This window comes from Portunus trituberculatus, chromosome 30, assembly GCF_017591435.1.
Source record: "Portunus trituberculatus isolate SZX2019 chromosome 30, ASM1759143v1, whole genome shotgun sequence".
NCBI classification, from domain to species: Eukaryota; Metazoa; Arthropoda; class Malacostraca; order Decapoda; family Portunidae; genus Portunus; species Portunus trituberculatus.
Genome location: NC_059284.1, coordinates 1,375,476 through 1,399,291, shown reverse-complemented (window position 1 = coordinate 1,399,291; position 23,816 = coordinate 1,375,476). Strand labels below are relative to the sequence as shown.

At 37.9% G+C, this 23,816-nt stretch overlaps 2 protein-coding genes across 5 annotated transcripts in view; one reads left to right on the top strand and one right to left on the bottom strand.

Moving 5' to 3' along the window:
• Positions 1-6,683: 6,683 nt before the first annotated feature.
• LOC123510724 (programmed cell death protein 2-like) lies at positions 6,684-14,565 on the top strand. Its single transcript, XM_045266059.1, has 7 exons — positions 6,684-6,937; positions 7,667-7,827; positions 8,364-8,691; positions 9,093-9,254; positions 9,648-9,803; positions 10,112-10,236; positions 10,423-14,565. Exons 1-7 carry the CDS (start codon positions 6,821-6,823, stop codon positions 10,688-10,690), a joined length of 1,317 nt encoding a protein of 438 aa, XP_045121994.1. The 5' UTR covers positions 6,684-6,820; the 3' UTR covers positions 10,691-14,565.
• LOC123510722 (GRIP and coiled-coil domain-containing protein 2-like) overlaps positions 13,078-23,816 on the bottom strand; it is a 36,525-nt gene continuing 25,786 nt past the window's right edge. For 3 of the 4 annotated variants that reach the window (XM_045266056.1, XM_045266058.1, XM_045266055.1), the window contains 4 exons: positions 21,146-21,271; positions 20,486-20,623; positions 18,540-18,688; positions 14,907-18,334 (listed from right to left, as the gene is read on the bottom strand). In XM_045266056.1, the coding sequence (XP_045121991.1) occupies positions 17,167-18,334; positions 18,540-18,688; positions 20,486-20,623; positions 21,146-21,271 (1,581 nt within the window). In that variant the 3' untranslated portion in view covers positions 14,907-17,166. Of the gene's footprint in view, positions 14,704-14,906; positions 18,335-18,539; positions 18,689-20,485; positions 20,624-21,145; positions 21,272-23,816 lie in introns of those variants that run through there. The other variant, XM_045266057.1, reaches the window with a different exon arrangement.

Here is a 23,816-nt window from a genome sequence, read left to right as displayed (position 1 = left end):
CAGAAATATAAAGTGCGTGAGATTCAGGAGATGGAAGGCTTAAGTATCTTTTGTGGGCAACCTCTCTTTTATGTAAAGCACGAGAACAGGCTGTGTTAAACCAAGGTTTAGAAGGTTTAGGTTGATAGAAAGAATGAGGAATGTACGCCTCCATGCAGACACTATTACTTCCGCTATGCGTTCAGCACACAGAGATGGCTCTCTCACACGGAAACACTATCATTCTAAGAAAAATCACCATAATACCCCCTTCAGGTTCCCCAATATATATATATATATATATATATATATATATATATATATATATATATATATATATATATATATATATATATATATATATATATATATATATATATATATATATATATATATTTTTTTTTTTTTTTTTTTTTTTTTTTGCTGTTGTTATTTTTTTTTTTCATTTAAGGGTAGAATAAAATTATTATTGATTGAAAAAATCTCTAATGAATTTCATTTTTTTCTGTTGAGTTCAAGATTATATGTAGTTCTATTGAAGGTTGAGATACCGACTTTTTTCATTATTATCATTTCTTTATTTTACCTCTCATATAACTTTAGATTGTTTGAAAAATGGTTCATATTTTCTACCTTAAATATTTTTCTTATGCTTCTTAAATCAAAATGGGTGGACCATTTTTTTTTTTTTTTTTTTTTTATCAAGTTTAGGTTCCTACACTTCTTTTTACACTTACGTTCATGTTACTTTTATTTGCTTCTAGTTCTAGAAGACTTTAAATTGCTCGAAAAATTCATTCATAACTGTTAACAGCTTTTTTTTTTTAACTGTATGAATGTGTGGGCTTTTCATTGTTTTTAATGGTGTCAAATGTTCCAACACTTTTTCAGTATTTCATTTTGATATCTTTTTTTATATTACTCAGGCTGGCGATGTTATGATATTGTGGATATTAATTAAAGTAAATATCAAGTCAGAATATACTTATTTTTCTATGAGTCATTTCTTTCGGGTTATTTCATAAACGGTGAAAACCTGAAATACCACATTGACAATTAGCTAGGCACATACAAATGGACTTCTTAAACATATCTGTCGCGGTTCTCTATCTCTGGGACAAAAATTATTTTGTTACTCAATTGATAATTCAAAGTTAATATGATATTTTCTTTCTTTCTAGGCTAAGAAACTATGAACATATGAAGTCCCGTAAAAGAGTTCATTTTCATGATTTAGAAATCGAAGTCTGATAATGAGATTGTCTATTGCCAACCAAATCATCCTGTATAGACGTGTTCGGCGTGAAAGAGAGCTAATGGACAGTGGCCATTCTGACGAGTTATTTTTAGTCTAAAGGCACACCATGTTCAGGCTATGGCATGACACAGCTTACAAACACGGTGATAAAAGCACTGCAGCACCCTAGGGATATTTAGGTTTCGGACGCAAATTTTCTTTTTTCTCATTAAAAAAAAAAAAATAGCTGAACACTTTCCTTGTGAAGCAGTAACCTGCAGAGGCGAGGTGAAATGTGTGTTAAGGTTTTGTGTTGTATTAAAATCTCTAAAAATTAAAGAGCCTGGTAAACCCGGCGACTATATTTTGCTCTATATAATGATGTCAGTCGTATAAACTCAAGTAACTATAAAGAAATGCCATAGTAAAATAACAACAGAAAATACAGGAAGGAGTAAAAGCTTGGTAAATCGATAGATACATCGTAATATAGCGTTTGGAAACGACCACTCTGTGCCACGAAATGTTGATCCACTTCTGAATTAGATTAACCGGCGAACACTGAAAACTTACCAGTTTGGGTCCTCTCCACTGTATCCGTGAAAAATAATGAATAAATAAAGAAATAGACAGATAAATAAATGAATAAATGTGTTGATTTTCTGGCATACTTTTAAATACCCAGTTCCATATTTCATTTGGGTAGTCCATCAGCCATGTGTTATTCACCACGATCGTTTGCTGGTCACTACTTTCCCCTACGGAAAGAGCTTAGAGCTCATACTGACCGATCTTCTGGTAGGACTACGACCACATCACACACCACACACACCGAGAAAGCGAGACCACAATCCCTAACTCGAATTATATCCTGTACCTATTTACTGCTAGGTGAACAGGGGTTACACATTTAGAGGCTTGCCCATTTGCCTCATTGCTTCCGGGACTTGAACCCGTGCCCTCTCGATTATGAACAGAGCTTGCTAACTACTATATTATGCAGTGCACGTGTGTGTGTGTGTATTTACCTAGTTGTGTTTTACAGGAAAAAAGCTATGCTCGTGCCGTCTCCATACCTATAGTCATCCAGTTTAGCCTTAAAGTCATATATATTTCTTGCTTGAACTACTGTTTCATCAAAACTGTTCCATATTTCTATGCTTCTGTTTGGAAGACTAAACTCTTTAATGTCTCTTCTACACACGGTCTTTTTCAATTTGCTGCCATGTCCCCTTGTTTTTCTTGAGTCCCACACCAACTGCCAAGGTCTTTGTCATCTGTGTCCATCCCCTTCCATGCTTTTTATATAGCAATTAGGTCTCCTCTTTCCTTCCTCTATTACAATGTTGGAAGTTTTAATATTTCTAATCTGTCTTCATACGTTAGGTCTCTCAAACTTGGAGCCACTTTGGTTGCAGCTCTTTGAATCCTTTCTGTCTTCCGTATATCTTTCTTATTATGTGGTGACCATATCAGTGAAGCATATTCTAGTTTAGGTCAAATCATGTATTCTATTAGTTTTTTCATCATCTCTTCATCTATGTAGATAAATGCTCATTTAATTTATCTAATTAACTCAAATGTTTCCCCAACAAAGTTATTAACGTGTTTTTTTTCCGGTGATAGATTGCCATTTATTGTAATACCCAGGTCTTTATCTCCTTTTGTTTTCTGAACCTCTATCCCTCCCATAGTGTAAGATCTCTTCTGTCTTCTCTTGCTTTTCCCTGGTTCCATCACTGCACTTTTTCCATTAAATTCCATTTCCCATTTCTTGCTCCACTCGTGTATCTTTTTCGTCTTTCTGTAGCATTTCACAATGCATGTCATTTTCCACTCGTTTCAGTAACTTTGCGTCATCTGCAAATAGACTTAAATAATTGTCCACCTCGTCAACCATATATTTGATATACACTATGAACATTACAGGTGCCAGAACCGTTCCCTGTGGAATTCCAGTTGTAACTCTACACCATTTTAATCCTTCACCTTTTTTTTTTTCTTTTTTTTTTATATATATCATGTGGACTTTTCACGGGAATATATGGGCTAAAGGGGGTACTTTTTGGGGTACTTCCTATCTCAAAGCCCACCCGCTAGGAAACCGTTGCCCTGAGTGAGGAAGCCCAACCTACTTACACTCAGACCGTGGACAGGATTCGAACCCGTGCACTTGGAGACCCCGCGGACCCCAAAGCACGCATGGTTCCACTGTACCACGGCGGCTCCTGTAGCAATATCACTGTTCTCATTTCTCTGTCTTTTAAGAGGTCTGTTATCCAATGCAGTACTTTACCCTGTAAATCACCTGTTTTTTTGTTTTTCATAGCAATCTTTGATGTGGTACTTAATCAAAAGCTTCTTTTTTTATTTAGATCCAAGTGTGTGTGTGTGTGTATTTACCTAGTTGTATTTACCTAGTTGTAGCTTTACAGGGCCTGGGCTTTATGCTCGTGTGGCCCCGTCTCCATATCTACACTTTTACAATCTTACTTTAAAAGTATGCACACTCGTTGCAGACACTACTTCTTCATTTAAACTGTTCCACGTCTCAATACATCTCTGCGAGAAACTATATTTTTTAACATCTCTCAGACATATTCTCTTTCTCAGCTTTTTACTATGCGATCTTGTGCTTCGGATGTCATATTCTTCTCTCAGGATCAGTTTCTCATGCATTATCCACTTGGTCCATTCCGTTGATCAATTTATAAACTTGTATCAGGTCTCCTCTCTCCCTTCTTTGTTCCAGGGTTGGTAGATCCATAGCCTTTAGTCTCTCCTCATATGTCATCCCTTCAAATTCTGGAACCATTCTTGTAGCTATTTTTTGTAGCCTCTCCAATTTCCTTATGTGTTTCTTTTTATGAGGGGTCCACACTACTCCTGCATATTCCAATCTGGGTCTTATTATAGTACTTATCAATTTCTTCATCATTTCTTTGTCCATGTAGTGAAATGCTACTCCAATATTCCTTAGCAAATTATATGTTTCTCTAAAAATTCTATCAATATGGCTTACTGGTTGATTGTTTTCTTCCATCGTCACTCCTAAGTCCTTTTCCTTTTTACTTTCTCCAGTTCTACTCCATCTCCCATCTTATAGATTCCCACAGGTCGTCTTTCACTCTTTCCCATTTCCATGACATGGCTTTTGTTCACATTGAATTCCATTTCCCACTTTTACTCCATTCCCAGATCTTATTTAGGTCTTCTTGCAGTATTTCACAATCCTCCTTTTGCTTTATAACTCTGCACAGTTTCGTATCATCTGCAAACAAATTTATGTAGCTGTTCACTCCTTCTGGCATGTCGTTAATATAAATGAGGAAAAGTATTGGTGCCAATACTGACCCCTGTGGCACTCCGCTTTCTACTGCTCTCCACTTGGACTTCATATCTTTAACTACCGTCCTTATTTCTCTCCCCCTCAAATAATTTTCTATCCATCTCAATGTGCTTCCTTTTAAGCCACCCTTCTCCTCTAACTTCCACAGTAATCTTGCATGTGGCACTTTGTCAAACGCCTTTTTTAAATCCAAATAAATACAGTCAACCCATCCTCTCTCTCTTGTACTCTATCAACTATTCTAGAATAGAAACTCAATAAATTAGTTACACAAGACCGTCTTTTCTAAAACCAAATTGGCTATTTGATATTAATTTGTTGTCTTCAAGGAACTCGATCCATTGTTTCTTTATTATTCTTTCACACATCTTGCATATTACACTAGTTAGTGATACCGGTCTGTAATTTAAAGGTTCTTCCTTCCTTCCGCTCTTATATATGGGAACCACCTCAGCTCTTTTCCATTCTACTGGTACTGTTCCATTTTCTATTGAGCATTTTATGATGTTGTATATAGGACTTGCTAGTTCTTCCCTACATTCTTTCAGTATTCTGCCTGAGACTTCATCTGGTCCCATTGCCTTCTCTTCATCCAGTTCCTTCATTAACTCTTTTATTTCAAGCTTGGTTACTTTAATCTCTTTCATATAGATTGTCTCTCTATTACCCTGTGGCCTCTCAAATTTGGATTCCTTAGTAAAGACCTCCTGGAATTTTTTATTTAATAGTTCTGCCATACTTTTTGGGTCTTCCACCATCCCGTTCTCTCCTTTTAACCTTTCTATTGTTTCTTTTTGCCTAATTTTTCCATTTATGAATCTACAGAACAATTTTGGTTGCTCCTTACATTTTTCGACAATGTCTTTTTCGAAGTTCTTTTCCTCTTCCTTCCTCACCGTAACATATTCATTTCTTGCTGTGTGTGTGTGTGTGTGTGTGTGTGTGTGTGTGTGTGTGTGTGTGTGTGTGTGTGTGTGTGTGTGTTTTATTTGTGTAATTCACCACTTTATTCCCTTGAATAAAAGCTAAATAATGATATTATAGGACTTTGTACTCGATCGTTCATGGGTTATGAATTGGTGGTCCATGAGTATAGCCTACTCTTGTTTACTTGCTTCATTCCTTTATTCCATAAATCATGAAACATTAGCGCATATAGTCAATAAAACTCCATAACAATGTTAATAACGTCTAAAATGGATAAAATAATAATAATTTCCACAGAGAAATTAATAATTATTTAATTGTTCGATTTCTATTGTAATGTTTCATAGACAAAGAACTAATAGCGATTTGTCAATAAAATTTCAAAATTGTTCTCTGGTGCAACATGGATAACATGGAAGCGATTTTGTTCCCACCGTGCCAAATCCTTCACGGGTTTAAATTCTTCCCGCCATTATAAATTTTGACTAACAATGAATATCGCAAGCAAATTTGGAATATGAATAAGTTTTAGTTTTATCTTGGTGAATATAGCTTAATGTCATGTTATTTGATAAACCATGACAATGCAACCTGTAATCTAGGGTAGCTCTACCTAATATATTTTTTGTCAGCCAATTAACAATACCTCTCTGATTCTTTCATATATGAAAACAATGTTTTAATGAAGTTCAATATGAATGCATAACTAATATATCATTATTGACTTGTTATATCAGATAATTTGCGTGTTTTGAATTAATATATCCTCTCTACCTACTCGATATGTCTTCACTCGTCATCGTTGCTAAACATTGGATTTACAATAATAGTCTCTCTCTCTCTCTCTCTCTCTCTTTAAAGTATTTTCCTTATATTCTAAAAAAAAAAAAAAAAAAAGTGCCGTAAAAACCTTAAAACACGCTGTTCTTTGCGGCATCATCAGCAACAGTACATGCACATGCACTAAACACCCACTCATGCTTCCTCCTGCCTCTCGCTCCTTCCTTATGTCTATGCATTCCTTGGGTTTAATAGGTAGAAATTTACCATAAAAGCATTAAAACTTCCTGACACACTAACGTCCACATGCGCAGAGGTCAATAGAATGCGAAACCACCAATGAAAATGTGTGTTAAGCCTGCTTGAACCAATGAGAACCGAGCTTTCACCAGGAGGGGCCTGGAGCGCGCGCACTCCAGCACGGCGGAATTTATTGATATATCGTCTGCTGAGGTTGTGAGAGGAGGAGGAGAGGACGAGTACGGGACGGGTTCAGTAACAATGAGAGTATCGTGAAGGTCATCTAGCTCAGGTCATATTGAGGCACAATGGCCTCCAAGCCTCACCTGGTGCTGCTGGGTCACGTGGAGGAGCAGATCACGTCGAGGCAGCAGCAGCATCCGGGGGTTGCCTCCTGTACTGTCAGCAAAATCGGGGGCACTCCAGTAAGCCTTGAATAATTGGATGTCAATGTAGCTTTTTCAGTACTCTCTCTCTCTCTCTCTCTCTCTCTCTCTCTCATCGTGACATTTTTTTTTTAGGCTTGTTTAATTTATTTATTCACCCCTCTGTGCTGAAAAGCATATATATATTTTGAGGATTGAGTTTCCTTTGTTAAGAATGTGCCTTCAAGTTATTGACATAATGTACCTTAAAAGGTGAATTATGAGTAGTATTTAGATCAGCTGCCTGACAGTCCTTACAGAATTCAATGATTTTTAGCAATAGCAACTCCTTATGTATTGTATTACTCCCCTCTCTCGAAAACAAGGGAATTTAAAGATCATGCAGGTGAGAAAGGGGTTCTAGGGGTGGTTCACTTTGAGAAACATTAAAAAAGTCAGAGGAGAAGATGCTGCATTTGCAAAGAAATGCTAAGGAATTAAAAGAAAAAAATCCATCTTCCAATACCTCTGTTACACATTCTAACCTTTTTAAAGTCACTAACATTGTTGATTTGGGAGGCCTCTGTATCACAACTAGTAGAATTGCAGTTTAACTCAATACATCCCATCTCCTTTTTTCATTTTCTTTTCCCATCAAGCTTAATGTTCCAGTGTGGAAAAAATCTCAATATCATTACACCAACACATTGGAATAGATCAAGATTGTGTATGTGGAAGATGTGGTTTACCAAAATGATGTATACCATAAAACTACCTCTTGTTTCCCAGGACTGGTGTGTGAGTGGGTGTGAGATACCTTCCTGCAAGCGATGTGGGCGCAGGCAGTCACTGGTGGTGCAGGTATATGCCCCGCTAGAGGGGGGAGTGCACCACCGCACACTCTACATCTTTGCTTGTGTCACACAGGAGTGCTGGAACCGCACACACAGGTGAGGTGGTACTTAGTGTGGCACAGAGAGAGGCTGTCTTTTTCAGAGTTTTTTTTCTTTTATGGGCTGCAGTTGGTGCTTTTCATTTGGATAAGAAATTAGGAAAATAAAGAGATTGATTCATTAATCGGTTAAAGTTAACACTAAGAAGTGAAGGGAATGCTTGTAGCCAAAAAGTTCTGAGTCCAATTCTGGTTGTTTATAAGTTTTCAGAGGGAAAAGTTATGTTTCTGATCACCATTGTCAGCACCATGTGACATTATTGTTACACCACAGCCTACTTCATTTGCACAAGTATTCTTATGCATCCAGAGAACAGGTGTAGTGGTAGGACAGTCAAGGCCGACCAAAATCATATTGGTCTCTGGTCATATTTGAGTCCCTTGTTACCATGAGTATACTGCCAGGGATTGGAGCCACAGCCAATACCTCTTAGATCAGTTTGTCAGTGTTTCCAGTGACATTCATAAGACAAGGAAAAATTTATGACAGTAGGAAACACCTTATCCCTTTCTTCATCCTGCACCACTTCACAGCTGGACCTGCATGCGGAGCCAGATTCTGGATCCCACATCTATCAGAACCTCAGGCCAGGCCCCCAAGTCCCCTTCCTATACTAGTGAGACATGGTTCCAGGATGAACAGGACTGGGGCAGCGGCAATGACAATGACGGAAATAGGAATGCGGACAACTTGAACTTAGGGCCGTCGTCATCCCAGCTGTACCTCGACAACATGGCCAAGACGACGAGTGGAGGAGGAAGTGGAAGTGGCAGCAGTGACAACCTCAATAACATGAACTCCAACACTACCTCCATCACAGATGTTGCACAAAAGATGGAGAATAAACTGAACATTATTGAGGCGAGTACATCTGCATATTACTGGTTGATAACTTTCTATGTGCACTATTGGGCTTATAAATGATCATATCTACTCTGTATCAACTTTCTCTGCCAAAGAATAGCTATAATTTTTTTTTTTTTTTTTTTTTTTTTTTTTTTTTGCTTCTTTCCTTTCATGTTCTTGTGTTCTCATTTCTTATTCCTCCTCCTTTTCCTTGTAATCCTCTATTTCCCTATCTTATAATTTATTTATTCTGATTCATACATTTCATCCTTTCATGCTCCAATCCTCCTCTTTCCTTTCTTCCTGACACTATTTTTCTCAGTATCATTTCAATTCCCAATAAATACTCTCTTGATTTAAGGAAAATGTTTTCCTGTCTTTAATTCTAAACCCTGATTGATATTTTCTTCACTTAGGATGATGCCAATGCTAATGAGGCACTGTGTGGGGCTGTGGGCATTGTGGGATCTGAGGGAGAGGGGATGGAGGCCACAGCAGTCATTGAAGGGCCAGAGGGAGACATGATAGCTGTGGACACACCAGAGCAGCCTACTACAGACATCCCTGCACTGTTTAAGGTCAGCCAGCACATGCTTGTTTCTATTTAATTCATTGTAATAAGTGTGCATATTAGCTTATTGTTTCTGTATCATGAACTAAGTATATTATCGTTATTATCTCATCACTATTTTGGTTATTCTTTCTTCTTGAATAAAACTAACATGACCTTGGTGCTTCTTTTTGAGTTGACTGTTGGATTTGGTATCATTCTCTTAAAGATAAGATTAATTCTTAAAAGAGACAAAATACTATAAAACACATCCACTTTCCTACCTGTCTATTTATCTTTGAGACAGACATTACTGTGTAGTTGAGACTAGGCATTAACATATGTAAACATGTTCACAGTAATAGTGTGTGCAGTACTCAGTAACTGTACTCACATCTGACTGATGTTCCATGTGCTACAGGAGGCAACTCAGATTGATGCCAATGCAGATGTTTCTTTCATCCCCTTCTACCTGGTGAGTGAGGCAGAACCTGCTGAGGACGTGGCCTTCTCAGAGCATGAGAGGGAATTGTTGGTCCATTACACCCACAACACAGGACATGACTTCAGGGAAGAGGTGGGTGATGGCATGTTTCTTGACAGTACTGGCAAAGAAGGAAGAAAGTTCAAATTGGAATTAACTGTAGATTTTCCTTTTTTTTTTTTTTTTTTTTTTTTTTTTCATTTTAATGCGTGTAGGTTTTTTATATCTTTATTTTTAAAATATTAATTGTGCATTTATACATCAGGACAGAGGATATAAATGTAATACATATTTGTAACCTCAAAGATTCATGAATTGAATTTTTATTAGTTGCAGTCATCCTGTATTGAGTATCTCTATACATGAAAGCTTCCGTCCCGATCCTGATGGTTGTGTTGCAGGAGATAGCTGGTAGTGGGGAGGGGAAAGGAGATGGAGTCTATGAGAAGGACGTAGCTACTCATGGGGATGTCTTCCTTCACAAGTTCAAAAAGAGGATTTCCAGGAGTCCACAGCAGGTGATGAGGTAAGATTTCTTTTCCTTCGCAGTCCTGCAAGACCTGTACTAAATGCTTTTTCTTGTCAGTTATCCCATATACAAAATAATTGATATCTGTGAATCCAGACATGGTGTTACTGCTAGTACTGCTATTTTTAAAACTAATGCTATTGTTATCAGTAAAGCAAAGAATGTATGGTCATCCCTTTACAGATATTGCCGAGAGGAGGGAGCTGCACCGCTATGGCTAAGGCCTCCAGGACCTGGTGAGGGGATGGGCAAGTGTCAGCATTGTGGAGGAAGCACCATGTTTGAGCTGCAGCTGACACCACAGCTACTCCTTCACCTTCGTGTATCAGGAGTACAGGGAGTGCCTCTTGAGTTTGGCACTGTGGTTGTGTTTACTTGTGCTGCCTCCTGTTGGGATGACAAGGATACTGTCAGACAGGAAGCCTTAGTAATCCAGTGTGAAGTGATCTGAATGTCCTGCCCCACCACTGCTGCCACCACCTTCACAGGACAGCAAGTCAAGGTCACTCAGGCACTGGAAACCAGGTGGCTCTCACCTCACATCTCACGTCACTTTGTGTCCACTCCAGAGTGGACGTGGATTAATGATTTAATATGAATAATTGGTGCTTAAAAGTCCAATTAATATTATGCTTATGGAACACTCAGAATTTTGCCATTTATATATTAAAATAACCAGTGATTTTCACATCTTTTACAGCCAGGCTAAGCTTCTGGCAGATTAGTTTTCAACAGCATCTTTCATCTTTTGTTGTGCAGCTATGCAAGCTGTTCTTTCTTGCATACATTTTACTGGAGATATAAACATGCTACCGTTTATGATATTAGGGAAGATACGCAGGACAGAGTGATGGAGCCATTGCCTGTGAACCACCATTGTTGGAAACACTAAGCTGACACACAGGCCAAACATTTCCCATTTAAGCTTAAGTTTTGGTTCCTTTATACCTATTTTTAATAAATTTTATTTTGTTTTTAATAATATTTAATTTCAACAAAACTAGCTGACAAATCATAAATTCCACCACATGCACTTCCACATTACTACGTACTTCACTCTCGCCATCCACTGTGCAATATATACACTTGACACCTTCACCATATCATCAAAATCTCAGAGATTCCCGTATGTCCCAATACTCAGTGTTCCAGACCTGTTTCTATGTATACTACAACTAGGGGAGGCAGTGCAATAGCCATGTGATATTGTAAATTTGTGCAATATGACATGATACTGATTTATTTGATTACTGGTACTTATTTTTCATAGACATTAATCTAAAGAATGTTTTCATTGATGGTAACTTTTGTATGTAAAGATATAAATATGAACCAAGAGCATGTGATAGGGTAAGAGAATTTCAATGGAGGGTAAAAGGCAGAACTTGAGTGATATTATGAAGCCAAATACAGTGAGCTTAATGTTAAATGAATAAGAGTTGAATAGAGTCTATAGAAACATATTTCACTCATGATCTTCCACTCCAAAATTAGAATAATGGAGACATGAAGCCACTCAATATTATTCACACAAGCCACACCAGGAATAATCATTTGAAAATATAACATTTACAAAGATTACAGTGACAAGTTATGGCAGTGTTGTGTTCATTGGTACAGATTTTTTATCCCACATATTATAAGAATGGCTTATCTTGTTATTTCCTTGATTTTGTTCATATATCAAGCTACAGCAGTAAGAAAATACTCGGCTATCTATGACAGGATCTTATCATGTGTGTACTCACTTTTTTCCATCAAGAGTGTGGTCCCCTGGGGGCTGAGATGATCAGTGCTTTGCCTTACACAAAAACACATTCTACAGTTTTGCTTTGTGTGGGAAGATTTGACTCCACTAGATGCACAGCTTGGTGAGCATTTTGTGATTGACAAATCCAGCCTTATAATGTAATGTTTTCCTGTTAACAACAGTGTATAAATTTCACCTCATTCTTGTGTCAAGTGGGACCCTTTGCCAGGCCTACAGATGTCACTTTCTCACTGCAAACTAATTCATTTTGACCATTCATCACTCATAAGACATATTGTGCAATTCCACTGTTCAGTTAACTTCCTGAGAATTCCAATGGTAAGCATCTGTTGTGTGTGTAGCAAGGAGGCTCCCTGGCGTGGGTCTGTTTGCTAAGACATAAAGTGTAATGTTCCTCCCAAACCCTGTGTTCCATTAGGACCATGAGTGTGTCTGGGGGATCAAGGAGGATTACTTAAGAACCATCCATTTTCTTCTCTGCCATTTTAAGCTTTCTTAGGGAGACTAGTTGTAGCTTAGCTTTGCTCTAAAGGTGCAGAGAGAGAGAGAGAGAGAGTGAGCAAGAAAAGAGAGCACTTTCTGTATTGGTAATATAATTATGATAAGTGTGCTCTTTCACTCCATGTATGTTTAAGGTCCTAAAAGACGTGTTTAGTTGCAAATCAACTTTGTGAATTCAACTATTTTATGCACCTGGAAAGTGTCCATTTGAAGGTTAGTGAAGGCGTACATGGGATACAACACACACCACAAGCATAAATGTATCTCTTAACATATGCAGTCATGCGAAGACAAAAGTAGAAACTATTGCCTTCCAAATAATGAGGCTTGAGAAACTCACGCCATGTGTTCTTGAAAATCAAACAACTTTGCACATTGTCACCATCACTGAAGAAAACATCCTTGTGATTTGCTACCAGAATTTGAAAATTTTTTGTTATGAACTATGATGCAATAAGAAATTTCCTGATCAGATACTGGTATTTGTAAACACAAAGTGTACAAATGTGAAATTTTCATCTTTTATACACTGAAAATTGGGAATTAATGTGGTTCATAATTATATATGTTATGTGGTGTGTGTGTGTGTGTGTGTGTGTGTGTGTGTGTGTGTGTGTGTGTGTGTGTGTGAGTGGCAGTCCCAGGTAGCATGCTGCCACACTTAACTTAATGCACATCTTGGCCAGTATTTTTAGTCATCTGTTTACTCTTACTTATAAGATGTACCTTTTCAATTCTACCTTTTTTTTTCCCCCCCTTTCTGTCCAGTGTATTGCTTTGTTGATGACGTCTCATACAGTATTTAAGGCAGTGTGTAGCATTGTTTGGAATATGACTGTGGCTCTTTGCATCATATCTCACTGCTAATTTACAGCTTTTAACACTGCTCATTTTTTCCTTCATGAATCTGATGCTCCAATTCGCAATTTCAGGGTTTTAACTGAGACAGAACCACATATTCCTCATTGTCTTTCTATCTAGATGGCTTGAGCAGTTACTTTCTGCTTGATGATGATGATGATGATGACAAAGCTTCCTCAACGTTTTCTTGACCCAAAAACTATTTTACTACTGAAGATTTGGCAACAATTTTTTGAATAAAAGCAAAATAATCTTAAAAATTTTGTACCATTACATGATGCATTCATGCCACTTAAAACTTTTAGGTGAACAAAAATAGCTTACAATATGCTTATACATGCTAGTCCTATATGCAGATGATCTTTATATAAAAATATTATATAGCACTTGAAGCAATAGTTGATAGTTCATGGGTTAGTGTAAGAAGGATGGGAGAGTTGCAGGTGTGGAGTTCACTAATTATGGGAACCCCAAATGTGTGGTGTTCCTAAACACTTAAAGAATTGCTGCTGTTAGGAACCTTAGAGAGAGAGCGAGAGAGAGAGAGAGACTTAGGAACCTGAAAGAGACAGACAGATAGTTTATTCACTGTATTACACCTGTATTTCTCATAGATCAACAAAGTGTGCATTAAATAACAAATAAGTAATTTAATGTTGCAGGATAAAATAGATACAAGCAACACTGATACTAACATGAAAATGCATCATTATTTAAAAACATGTCTCCTCCTCCTCACAGTCTTATTTTGTTGTTGTTCAATGCCAGAAGTCAATGTCTGTCTGTCTGTTCTCAAGATTCAGGTCAACACCACCACAGTGCTTGGTTTTAGAGGAAACACCAGTTGGCCAATAAATAGCATAAGACAACAGAAGGTGTTGCCCTACCATTTGTTATGAAGGAAGGACTAAATCTCCATCTACACTACAAATTCATTCCTTTTATGTATACTCAGAGAACACCTAAAGTATATTTATTCACTGACACTTTGTTTTGGGGTGCAAGATGAAGCCAGGAATGGGGCTTGTATAGGTGATTCAGCTTTCTCTGTTGGATTAGTTCTTAGTATTCAGGCTTCATAGTACCGCCAGGACTGTAACTCTTCCCCGTGTGGGTGAGCTCACAGATGAGATGGAGATGTAAGCTTTTCTCAGTAGTGATGTTGGGCTCAATAAACGACTGTGATAACCCAATCTGGTTCTCCTTCTTACCCATCGAGTCTTACATCGAGTCACTAGCTGTTGTGAGTGATCAATGTCTCCACTCTTAATGATATACCGTCCTGCTGTACAGCTGCCCTGGCAGTGATGTCATAGTCTTGTGAATCATATCTATAAACAGAATGAAAACCAATATCAATAGCTCCACAATGAACAAGAACTGGGGACAAATACTGTTTTTAATCTGAAACATTTTATATAACATGACATCACTACTTAGGGATACTGTGAATGAGAAGAGCATGTGGTCAATTACTATTCTCTCACCTGTAATATTTCACAGAGGGAATACTAAATTAAATGAATACAAAATGTCTCATGAACCACTTCATTCCATAGCTCATCACTACACAAATATATTCGGTTCACACAGGTTAGACATATATTTAGAACTCTTACTTCAAACATCTTATGACTATCTCTCCCTGCATAACTACTATAAGCCATAAAATGCATACATACTTTTACTGTAACTGAAATTTGCTAATCTCTCTCTCTCTCTCTCTCTCTCTCTCTCTCTCTCAAAAACCAGGACAAGAATGAATGAGGCAATAATACTAATGAACATCTATTCACCACACAACAATATGGACGGAATGTACTGTTCACTAAATCTCAGGTACAAAGGGGGAGGGAATGAAATAGTTATCACAATCACATGGACAAGGAAAAACTATCTTCAATGGTTCACAACATGCCACTTTCACTTTCACTTATCACCAACACAAGTTAGACTTTTCCTTTTATCCTTATTAATTTAGCAGGTTTTTATGTTTCTTATTTCTTACCTAAATAATCAATAAATAATGTACTCAATACATACCAAAGTGCTAAGAGCTAATCATTTACTAGGCCTGTACCTTATAACACTGACTTAATGCTCCTTAAATGTAAACAATGTATGGTATCTAAAGCAGACTGCTTGCTGCTCCTTACTGCTATGAACACAATACTGTTGACTGTCATGGAAATTAACACAGGACTGAATTATGATGCTGCAACATCACAATATCAAGATTATCAGAGAGCACTGCCTCTCCCACTGTAAGATATATTGAATGCACATGCTTCAGGCATCACTGTGAGCAATCTAGCAACTGAACCACATTGATACACAGTGTCTCTGTATCATCATGGATGAATTTTGAAACTTATAGATAACAAACAGCTTTGTTAACAGTTAAAAGAGAAAAAAATTTATCCTTTCCCTTTAAATATTGATGAATATAAGATGTTTTCCTCAGTACAGGAATACATCCCCTGAACATTTTCTATCTGGTGATATCATCAGTCAAGATATTCAGAGAGTGTACTAAAAATGTCGTGACTTTAAGTATTATGCAGCAAAAGACTATCCCCTGAGATCTGACAGTAATGCAGTAATTGCAAGCATCCACTACCCAGAAACAGTATGATAAACCTTACAGCCACTAAATGCATGAGGTTCAAGTGATTCAACATTTAACTCTACATCCACTTGAGAACCTCTGGAGCTGCCCCCACCTGCATCACCATTGCTTCTTTGGGACTCTGCTTCTCTTGGCATACAAGTGACTGCAAGAACACAACCCTTTCTTTACACCAAAAATACATCTTGGACTTGAGAGTTTTATAACTAAACTAACTAATGCATATAAAATCCTCAAATATCTTTTATCCAAGTTTTTGTTTCTATTTGGATTTCTTCAAGACTTTTATCTTGAGATCACTCCCCATGGTCACATAAATATCTAACTAACTCCTTACTAAGCAGCTCAATTAAATAAAAGTACTTTAATTTCTCATGATAGAATTCTTTCATCCATTGAGCTTAAAAATATAATTCATAAAATGAAAATGACTTGTACTTCAAATTAGACTTATGATTTGCACTGTAATAATATCCAACACATTAACAACTACTATATACAAAACAAAAGATAAGTAATCTACATGTATACCAAACTGACTCTCCCTGCAAAAGAGGACAGGCCAGACAAGGTACCTACACACAAACATTCACCATCACAATCACATCCACTGCCATTCCCTCACATCATCTCTAAAGAGAGGAGACCAATCCTCACAACCACACTGTGCAGTGGTCTGACATGCAGCACACCATGCCAGGTCTTTCTGCATCAGATCCTGGCAGCAGACCTGGTACAGTACATCCCTGCTGCCCCAAACAGTCTCATCTCATGACCCACATCTGACCAGACTGTATGACTGGAACAGATGCCGGTCAACATTCCACTGACGCCCTTGAGGCCATGTCAAATCAAAAATAAATATCCACAACATCCATAATAAATACATAAAACATTTCTATATAATCAATTCCTAGAAAATAAATCAATAAAATGCATAAAATATCTAGTCAATTAAAACTTTGGAAATGCATACACCGCAAGTTTAAAAGAACTTTGCAGCACAACACCAAACTAACTCATAAAAATGTCCATTGGCAACAAATGAAATATACAAAAGTGTACCAGAGACCAACACAAGTCATCTTCCTCTGTGGTTCTCTATGTGGCACCTCACCTGTCACTCTTGGCTTTTATGAGTGGCACAACACACTCAGCTTGTGTCTCAGTCTTGTGATCCAGCAATCTCACTCTCTACCAACATCCGGATCAGATCCTCTTCAGCCTCCCAGCTGTCCCTGTCCTTGTCCACATCCAGACCACAACTCTGCTGGTCTTCCTTCAGGATGCTTGGGATCACCTCACCATCAGCCTTCCTCACTATGCTGCCTCCATCCTCTTTGGGAGACTTGATAGAAGCCCTGGAAGATGACCTAGAAGTTTGCTTGCTGTCTATGGCATCTTTGTGTTCCTTTGGAGATTTCTGTAAGCTGCTGTCACCTGTCTTGGTAGAAGCCACCTCTTCCAAGTTAATTTTTTCATCAAGTGAATTTTGAGAACTTTGCAATTTCTTGCAAGTGGGAAGTGAGTCTTTAATACTGTTTCCTGAAGAGTTCTGAGTCGATCTGGAAGACTCCGACAGTGTGGGGGAGGCAGATGCAGATGAGACATGAGAGCAATGCACCTCCATCACAGAGAGCTCAGAGCATAAACTGTCTTGGTCATTGTCCTCCAGTAAGTCCTGAGAAAGCTTTGCAACTTTTTTCTCTGGGGTTGTGAACAAAGAGGATGGAATGCTTGGTGATGGAACTGTAGATTTGTCTAAATCTTGCTGTAGGCTGTAAATTAGAGCCTTGTACTGCCTATATTTGGTTTCTGACAGTTCCTTTTGTTGGCTTGTCAAAATGCGTTCAGCCTCACTCAAATAAACAGAGCCCTGACGCACTCCTGGGCTCTGGGACATTCTGGATATGAAAGTGCCACTGGGAGGAGGCACACCTGTCTTCACTTCCCCTAACTGCAGTACAGGTTTAGGAGTAGAATGATTGGCCTCGACATCAAGTTTGATTGGTGAGGATGCAGCACTAAATGAGATATCTGAGGCACTTGACCTCCTCCTGACGGGTGTGCTTGTGTAGGACCTGCCCTCATCCAGGATAGAGAGCTCAGAGAGGACATCCACTTTCACTCCTGGATGTTGTGTCCCGTATGACTTTGCTACCTGCTTATGCTGCCCTACTCCCTCCTTTATGTGTATCTTTGCAGCAATGGGTGAACTTTGACTTTCCTTAAATGAGACATCAAAATGAGATGAGTCAAGGTTTGAAGTCCTTGGGAGGTTTCCTGTTTTCCAGTTGTGAAGACAGAGTTTCCTGAGCTGGCTCTGCAACCACCTGAAATTGATTACAAGTTTATCATAAGCAAAACTTAATGCCTTATATGAAGTTAATATCATAATTTCATTTTGTATGAATCAATATCCAAAAAGTAGGGCATGGAATGAAAAGTTATCCACTAACATAATACAACTTAAATAAATCAATCAATACCTTAAAAGTTATCTAAAAAAAATCATGCCAATAATAGAAGAGCACACACCTGAGGCGCCCCTGCTGTGCCCCAAACCACGCCTCCGGGTCCTGGTGGAGGGCTGGGCCAGGGTGTATCAGGCAGGGGGTCAGAAACACATGGGAGGCAAGCAGCTCCACAGTCACCTCAATGCTTTCCCCGAGGCCGCACAGCATTGCCTGCGCCACACCCAGAGAACAATAGTGAGAAAAGCCAAGCCAGCTCCTACCATGATGATACTGAGTACATTTCACACACATTTTTCTTTTATATTTTTCCTCATACAAAAAAATGTGTTACTCAGTTATCAAGTACATGTGCACCTTGATTTACACATTTTCCTTTGCAAGTAAGTCTATTTTTCTTTTGCTGTGACTTCCTTATCTAGGAATAAAACAATGAAAATTTTACCTCAAACCTAGAAAGATGCAGTTCATCTTCAACTGAAATATTTCAGTTCATTAATATTTTTCAAATAAGATGCCCCACTCATTCATGAATCATAAACACAGCCCAAGGTAAGGTCATAAGGTGTGTTGATGACTCTGGTCAAAGTCGACTGATCCAACGTCTATTTGTCTAATGACAACTGGTTAAATGCCAACTGGTCTAATAGACCAATTGGTCTAAAGACAACTTATTTGTCTAATATATCTATTAGTCAAATATGCCTATTGGTATAAAATTGGAATGCTTTTATTTCATTGAAATGTATAACAAATATTTCAAAACACTAACGACAAAAACTTCTTACATTAAATTACAAACATAGTAGTATGACAGTCTTATTAAAATATACCAAAATAAAAATAAATGAATAAAAAATAAAAACGAGACCTAAAATTCTAAATTATGAGCCAATTCTAGGTAGATTTTGTTTTCTGCAGCATAATCAAGAACATCATGAAATAATTGGACGTAGCATTATGTGTTTTTTCATGACATTAGCCTATACACCCATGGCAACACGCAACTCCTCTATTGTGATCAAAAGGGAGCATGAATTGAGTACAGTTGCTTGAAAACTGTAGGAACGGTCTTGAATGTTCCATTCGTTATCCAAAAGGGAGCATTTTCAAGTTTCCTCAAATTAAAACAGGTGCTAAATAACACTATCTTGTCATCACCAATATTGGTTTCTTTTGATAAAAATTGATAACTAGTTAGTGTGTTTTGGTACTCACTTGTAATAGACAGATCATCCAAATTATTTCATCCTACTGGTCTCTCTTTATGCACTCTGCTTATGAGTTTCTTGAGTGCTCCTTTATTCCCAATATAAGGTATGATAGAAGAACACACTGAACTGCATAGGTTTTGAATTATTTGGCAAGGCTTATCTCTGGTTTCAGTTGCTCTTTGATTGTATTACGAAATTTCACATCAACTCAACTTGCTTCAGCAGATCCACAAGTATGCTCACTTTCTTGTCTTAGAAAATGGCTATTATCTTCATAATGAGTTCCTTTATATGGTCTACTTTCACATCTACAGTAAAATGTTTCTTTGTCGCTTGTCTTTTGAACTCTCTTGTGCATAGTGTGAACAAATAGCCATTTAATGAAAGCTTTTCTTTTCCTCTTTCGGAAATGACAATTTCCATGTTGAAGGGCTTAGGTGGATAGACTAATGCTGTTGCAAACTCAAACTTCAAATAACACTTTGTGCTATGGTGAGTGAAACAATGTTAAGCAGTTTAAAAAATATTAAACCATTGCCTCTAAAGCAAATTATTCCAGGACATTCATGAAACAGTGAAATTAAAGTGTGTGATTGAGTCTTGGGTGTTGTATCTACCTATTTGTAATAGACCAATTCACATTGAACCAAGTGATATTAGACCAATCTTCTCTTTAGACCAATTATATTTTTGGATGAGGGAATTCAGACCAAATCGCATTGAAACAATGGTCGTTAGACTAATCGTACCTAATCCGATAACTCATACACCAAGGCTTCCTGCACCTCATACATACCTTAAAGTTTTCCTCCAGAGCAGCAGTAGTCTTACCAAGCTCCTTCACCTGTGCTGTGTACTGCCGTGACAGCTCCCGGTGGCTGGCCTTCTCAGCTCTCTTGGCTCGGTAAGCGGTGCGCAGCTGGTTGTACTTGTCCTATATCAAAGGTGAGTTAGTGAACGTGCAAGTGTGCTTTGTTTGCCATGGAATAAGTAAAGTAGTGATGGCCACTGCAACCAATGCATGGCCAAGCTCCAGGACGAAGGAATATTTACCACAATACCCTTCCACTTTTCCTAATCTAGACAAAAATATTACATGCTACAGAATCCATTTTGTAATATCATACAGGAATAAAATGTTAACTATCAATATGAAAAGAAAACATAAATGATCATAGCCAACAATGTTTCACAACTATGTAATTTTAAACATAGCCTGTCACAGCAGCACCAGACCAGTGCAAAGTGATGTGGGATGTTAAAGAAGAAATAAAGTAAACACATGCTGGCTGAAACACAAATTAATCACAAGAAAATAACACATGTAAAGATATATTCAAAGAAAAGAGACCAAGAAGAATGGCTGATGCCATGCTGAGGTGAAAACAAGCGAAGAAAAAGAACAAGAAAAAAAGAAATGCATCCTTGACAGGTGTGGTAAGGCTACATCACTTACCTGGAGCTGCTGGTTGGCTTGAAGAGCATTCCGGACCTCATGCTGGAGACTCAGGATACGACCACTGCTCTCCTGCTCCCCTGCCTCCAGCAGCTGTGCTCGCAGCTGTTCCTGCTGCAGCTGACTCTAGATGTGCAAAGGCAAACATCAACTTCATCACTCAGTTGCAGTTTTTTTTTTACCTCTCTTTTTGTGCAGTTTTTCTCTCTCTCTCTCTCTCTCTCTCTCTCTCTCTCTCTCTCTCTCCTTTGTGTATTTACCTAGTTGTATTTACCTAGTTGTAGTTTTACAGGGCCTTGGCTTTATGCTCGTGTGGTCCCGTCTCCATATCTACACTTATCCAATTTTTCTTTAAAACTCTCCTTTGTGTGTGTGTGTGTGTGTGTGTGTGTGTGTGTGTGTGTGTGTGTGTGTGTGTGTGTGTGTGTGTGTGTGTATTTACTTACTGCTGAACCTCGATAACTCGGACTCCGATAACACGGATTTTGCAATTAGTCGGACTCTGACCGCCTTAGGAACTAAAGTCAAAGTTGAACTGCCAGCTCGTTTTTTATTCCAAGTTTTTTTTTTCCATTTTTCTGTATCTAGTTTTCTATTGACATTATAAAAAATGTAATTCAAATAAAAAATTGCAATTGTAGTTTAAAATGATACCAAACAAAAGTTAATCAGAGTTTAAACTGATTTTGTGAAAACTTTTGAAGTGTAAAGAATCACTTTTCAAGATATTTGCTCCTAAAGATTTTTCATAATTTCATCTTTGTTTTGCTGTTTGTGTTCATCTGATTGACATGAAATTTTCACACATGATTGTATATACAATGGTGACTTCCTGGAGCATGATAGGATGATAATGCATCAGATCCCCACTTTTCTAGAAAATATTATTCACTCATAAGTGAGGGTTTGGAAGGAGCCATCAGCAGTGTCACAGCAATCTGCTGTTTTACTATTAAACTGAACACTCTCTGAGTCGTTATTAGTGTGTTGAAATGAGACAATGATACAGTGAAGTATTTACTACTCGTCTGATCCAGCTTTATACCTTTGTCTCTAAATAATCTTTTGTAATAATGTTATTGTGAGAGTTATGAGATGTATAGTTGTGATGGTGAAAGTAGTGAGAAAAAAGTGTTTAAAAAGATCATAGCAGTCTTATGATATAAAGAGAGGGTGGAGAAGCATGGCAGTGAGGCGAGGGATCTCAGAGGAGGAGATAACATGTGTGATGGAAGGGAAGCAAGGGTTCAAGGCCCAGATGCCACCCACAGCTGTCTCGCAATGATACGATATGTTTGTTTTTTGTTGTCTGTTTCTGTTGTGCTGTTACAATCTCATCACTCAAAACCACTCCAGATATCCACCATCCTATGTAGAAAACTTAATTTTTTTTATGTTTCTCAGACACTGACCTTTTCTGATCTTAGAGTATCCTCTTGTCCATCTATCTCCATCTTCAATCAGTAATACCAGATCTTGTCTATCTGTCTTTTCCATACTATTCACTATCTTGTACATTGTTATTAGATCTCTCTCCTGTCTATCCTTCAAGGTTAGTAGTTCCATTTGCTTTAGTCTATTTTCATAGGGAAGGTCCTTTATTTATGGTAACATCTTTGTGGCTATCCTTTAAGATTCTTTCTAGTTTCCTGATGTCCTTTTGCATATTCAAGTCTAGGTCTTATCATCATGGTTATGATCTTTTCATCATACTCTTGTCCATGTAGTTGAATGTCACCCTCAAATTTGATAGCATCTTGTATGTTGAAGCAAATAACCCATTTATGTGTCACTCTGGAGTCAGGGTGTCTTGTATAATCAATTCCAAGTCCTTCTCTTCCTTCTTTTTCATTATAACCTCTTCTCCCACTTTGTACTGCTATGTAGGTCTTCTATTACTTTTACCCACTTCCATCACATGGCATTTTTTTTTGTCATTAAATTCTAATTTACACTTTCGGCTCCATTCCTAGATCTTATGAATATCTCTTTGCAATTCCATACAATCCTCACTGTTCCTTACTACTCTCAAGAGTTTTGCATTATTGGCAAACAAATTTATATAGCTACTCAGGTTCTCCTATACGTTGTTAATATATATTTGAAACATTATCAGTGCAAGCACTGACCCCTGTGGTACACCACTAGTTACTCTGCCCCAACTTGATGGGGTGTCTCTTATTACTGTCCTCATTTCTCTTTCTGTTAGGTAGTTGTTCATCCAGCTAAAGATACTCCCCTGTACAGTAAATCCTCACTATACGGTACATATGCGTTCCTGAAAACCTTAGCGCAAATTGAAATTACCGTATACTGAACCCATTATAACAAGTAATAATGGGAAATGCATTCCAGCACGTCAAAAGTCACTCCTACAGAAATTAAAATATATGAAAATAGTCGTAAAAAAAAAAAAAAAAAAAAAAAGTAAAGTACTGCGCAAAAGGAATAAACAGAAAATTTTTTCATTTACCTTTAACTCGCCATGTATTCTATCAGATGATGTCCCTCCCGAGGCTAAGGGACAGTAGGGATTTCAGCCCTTACTCATCTTCCGCTGAGTGGGCAGACGAGGATAAGACGTCGTCTGCACTGTCGGAAGCATATGTGGAAAGGCCAGCTGTATCAGGGTCGGCATGTTTCACTGGTTTGAAGAGAGAGGATATGGAGG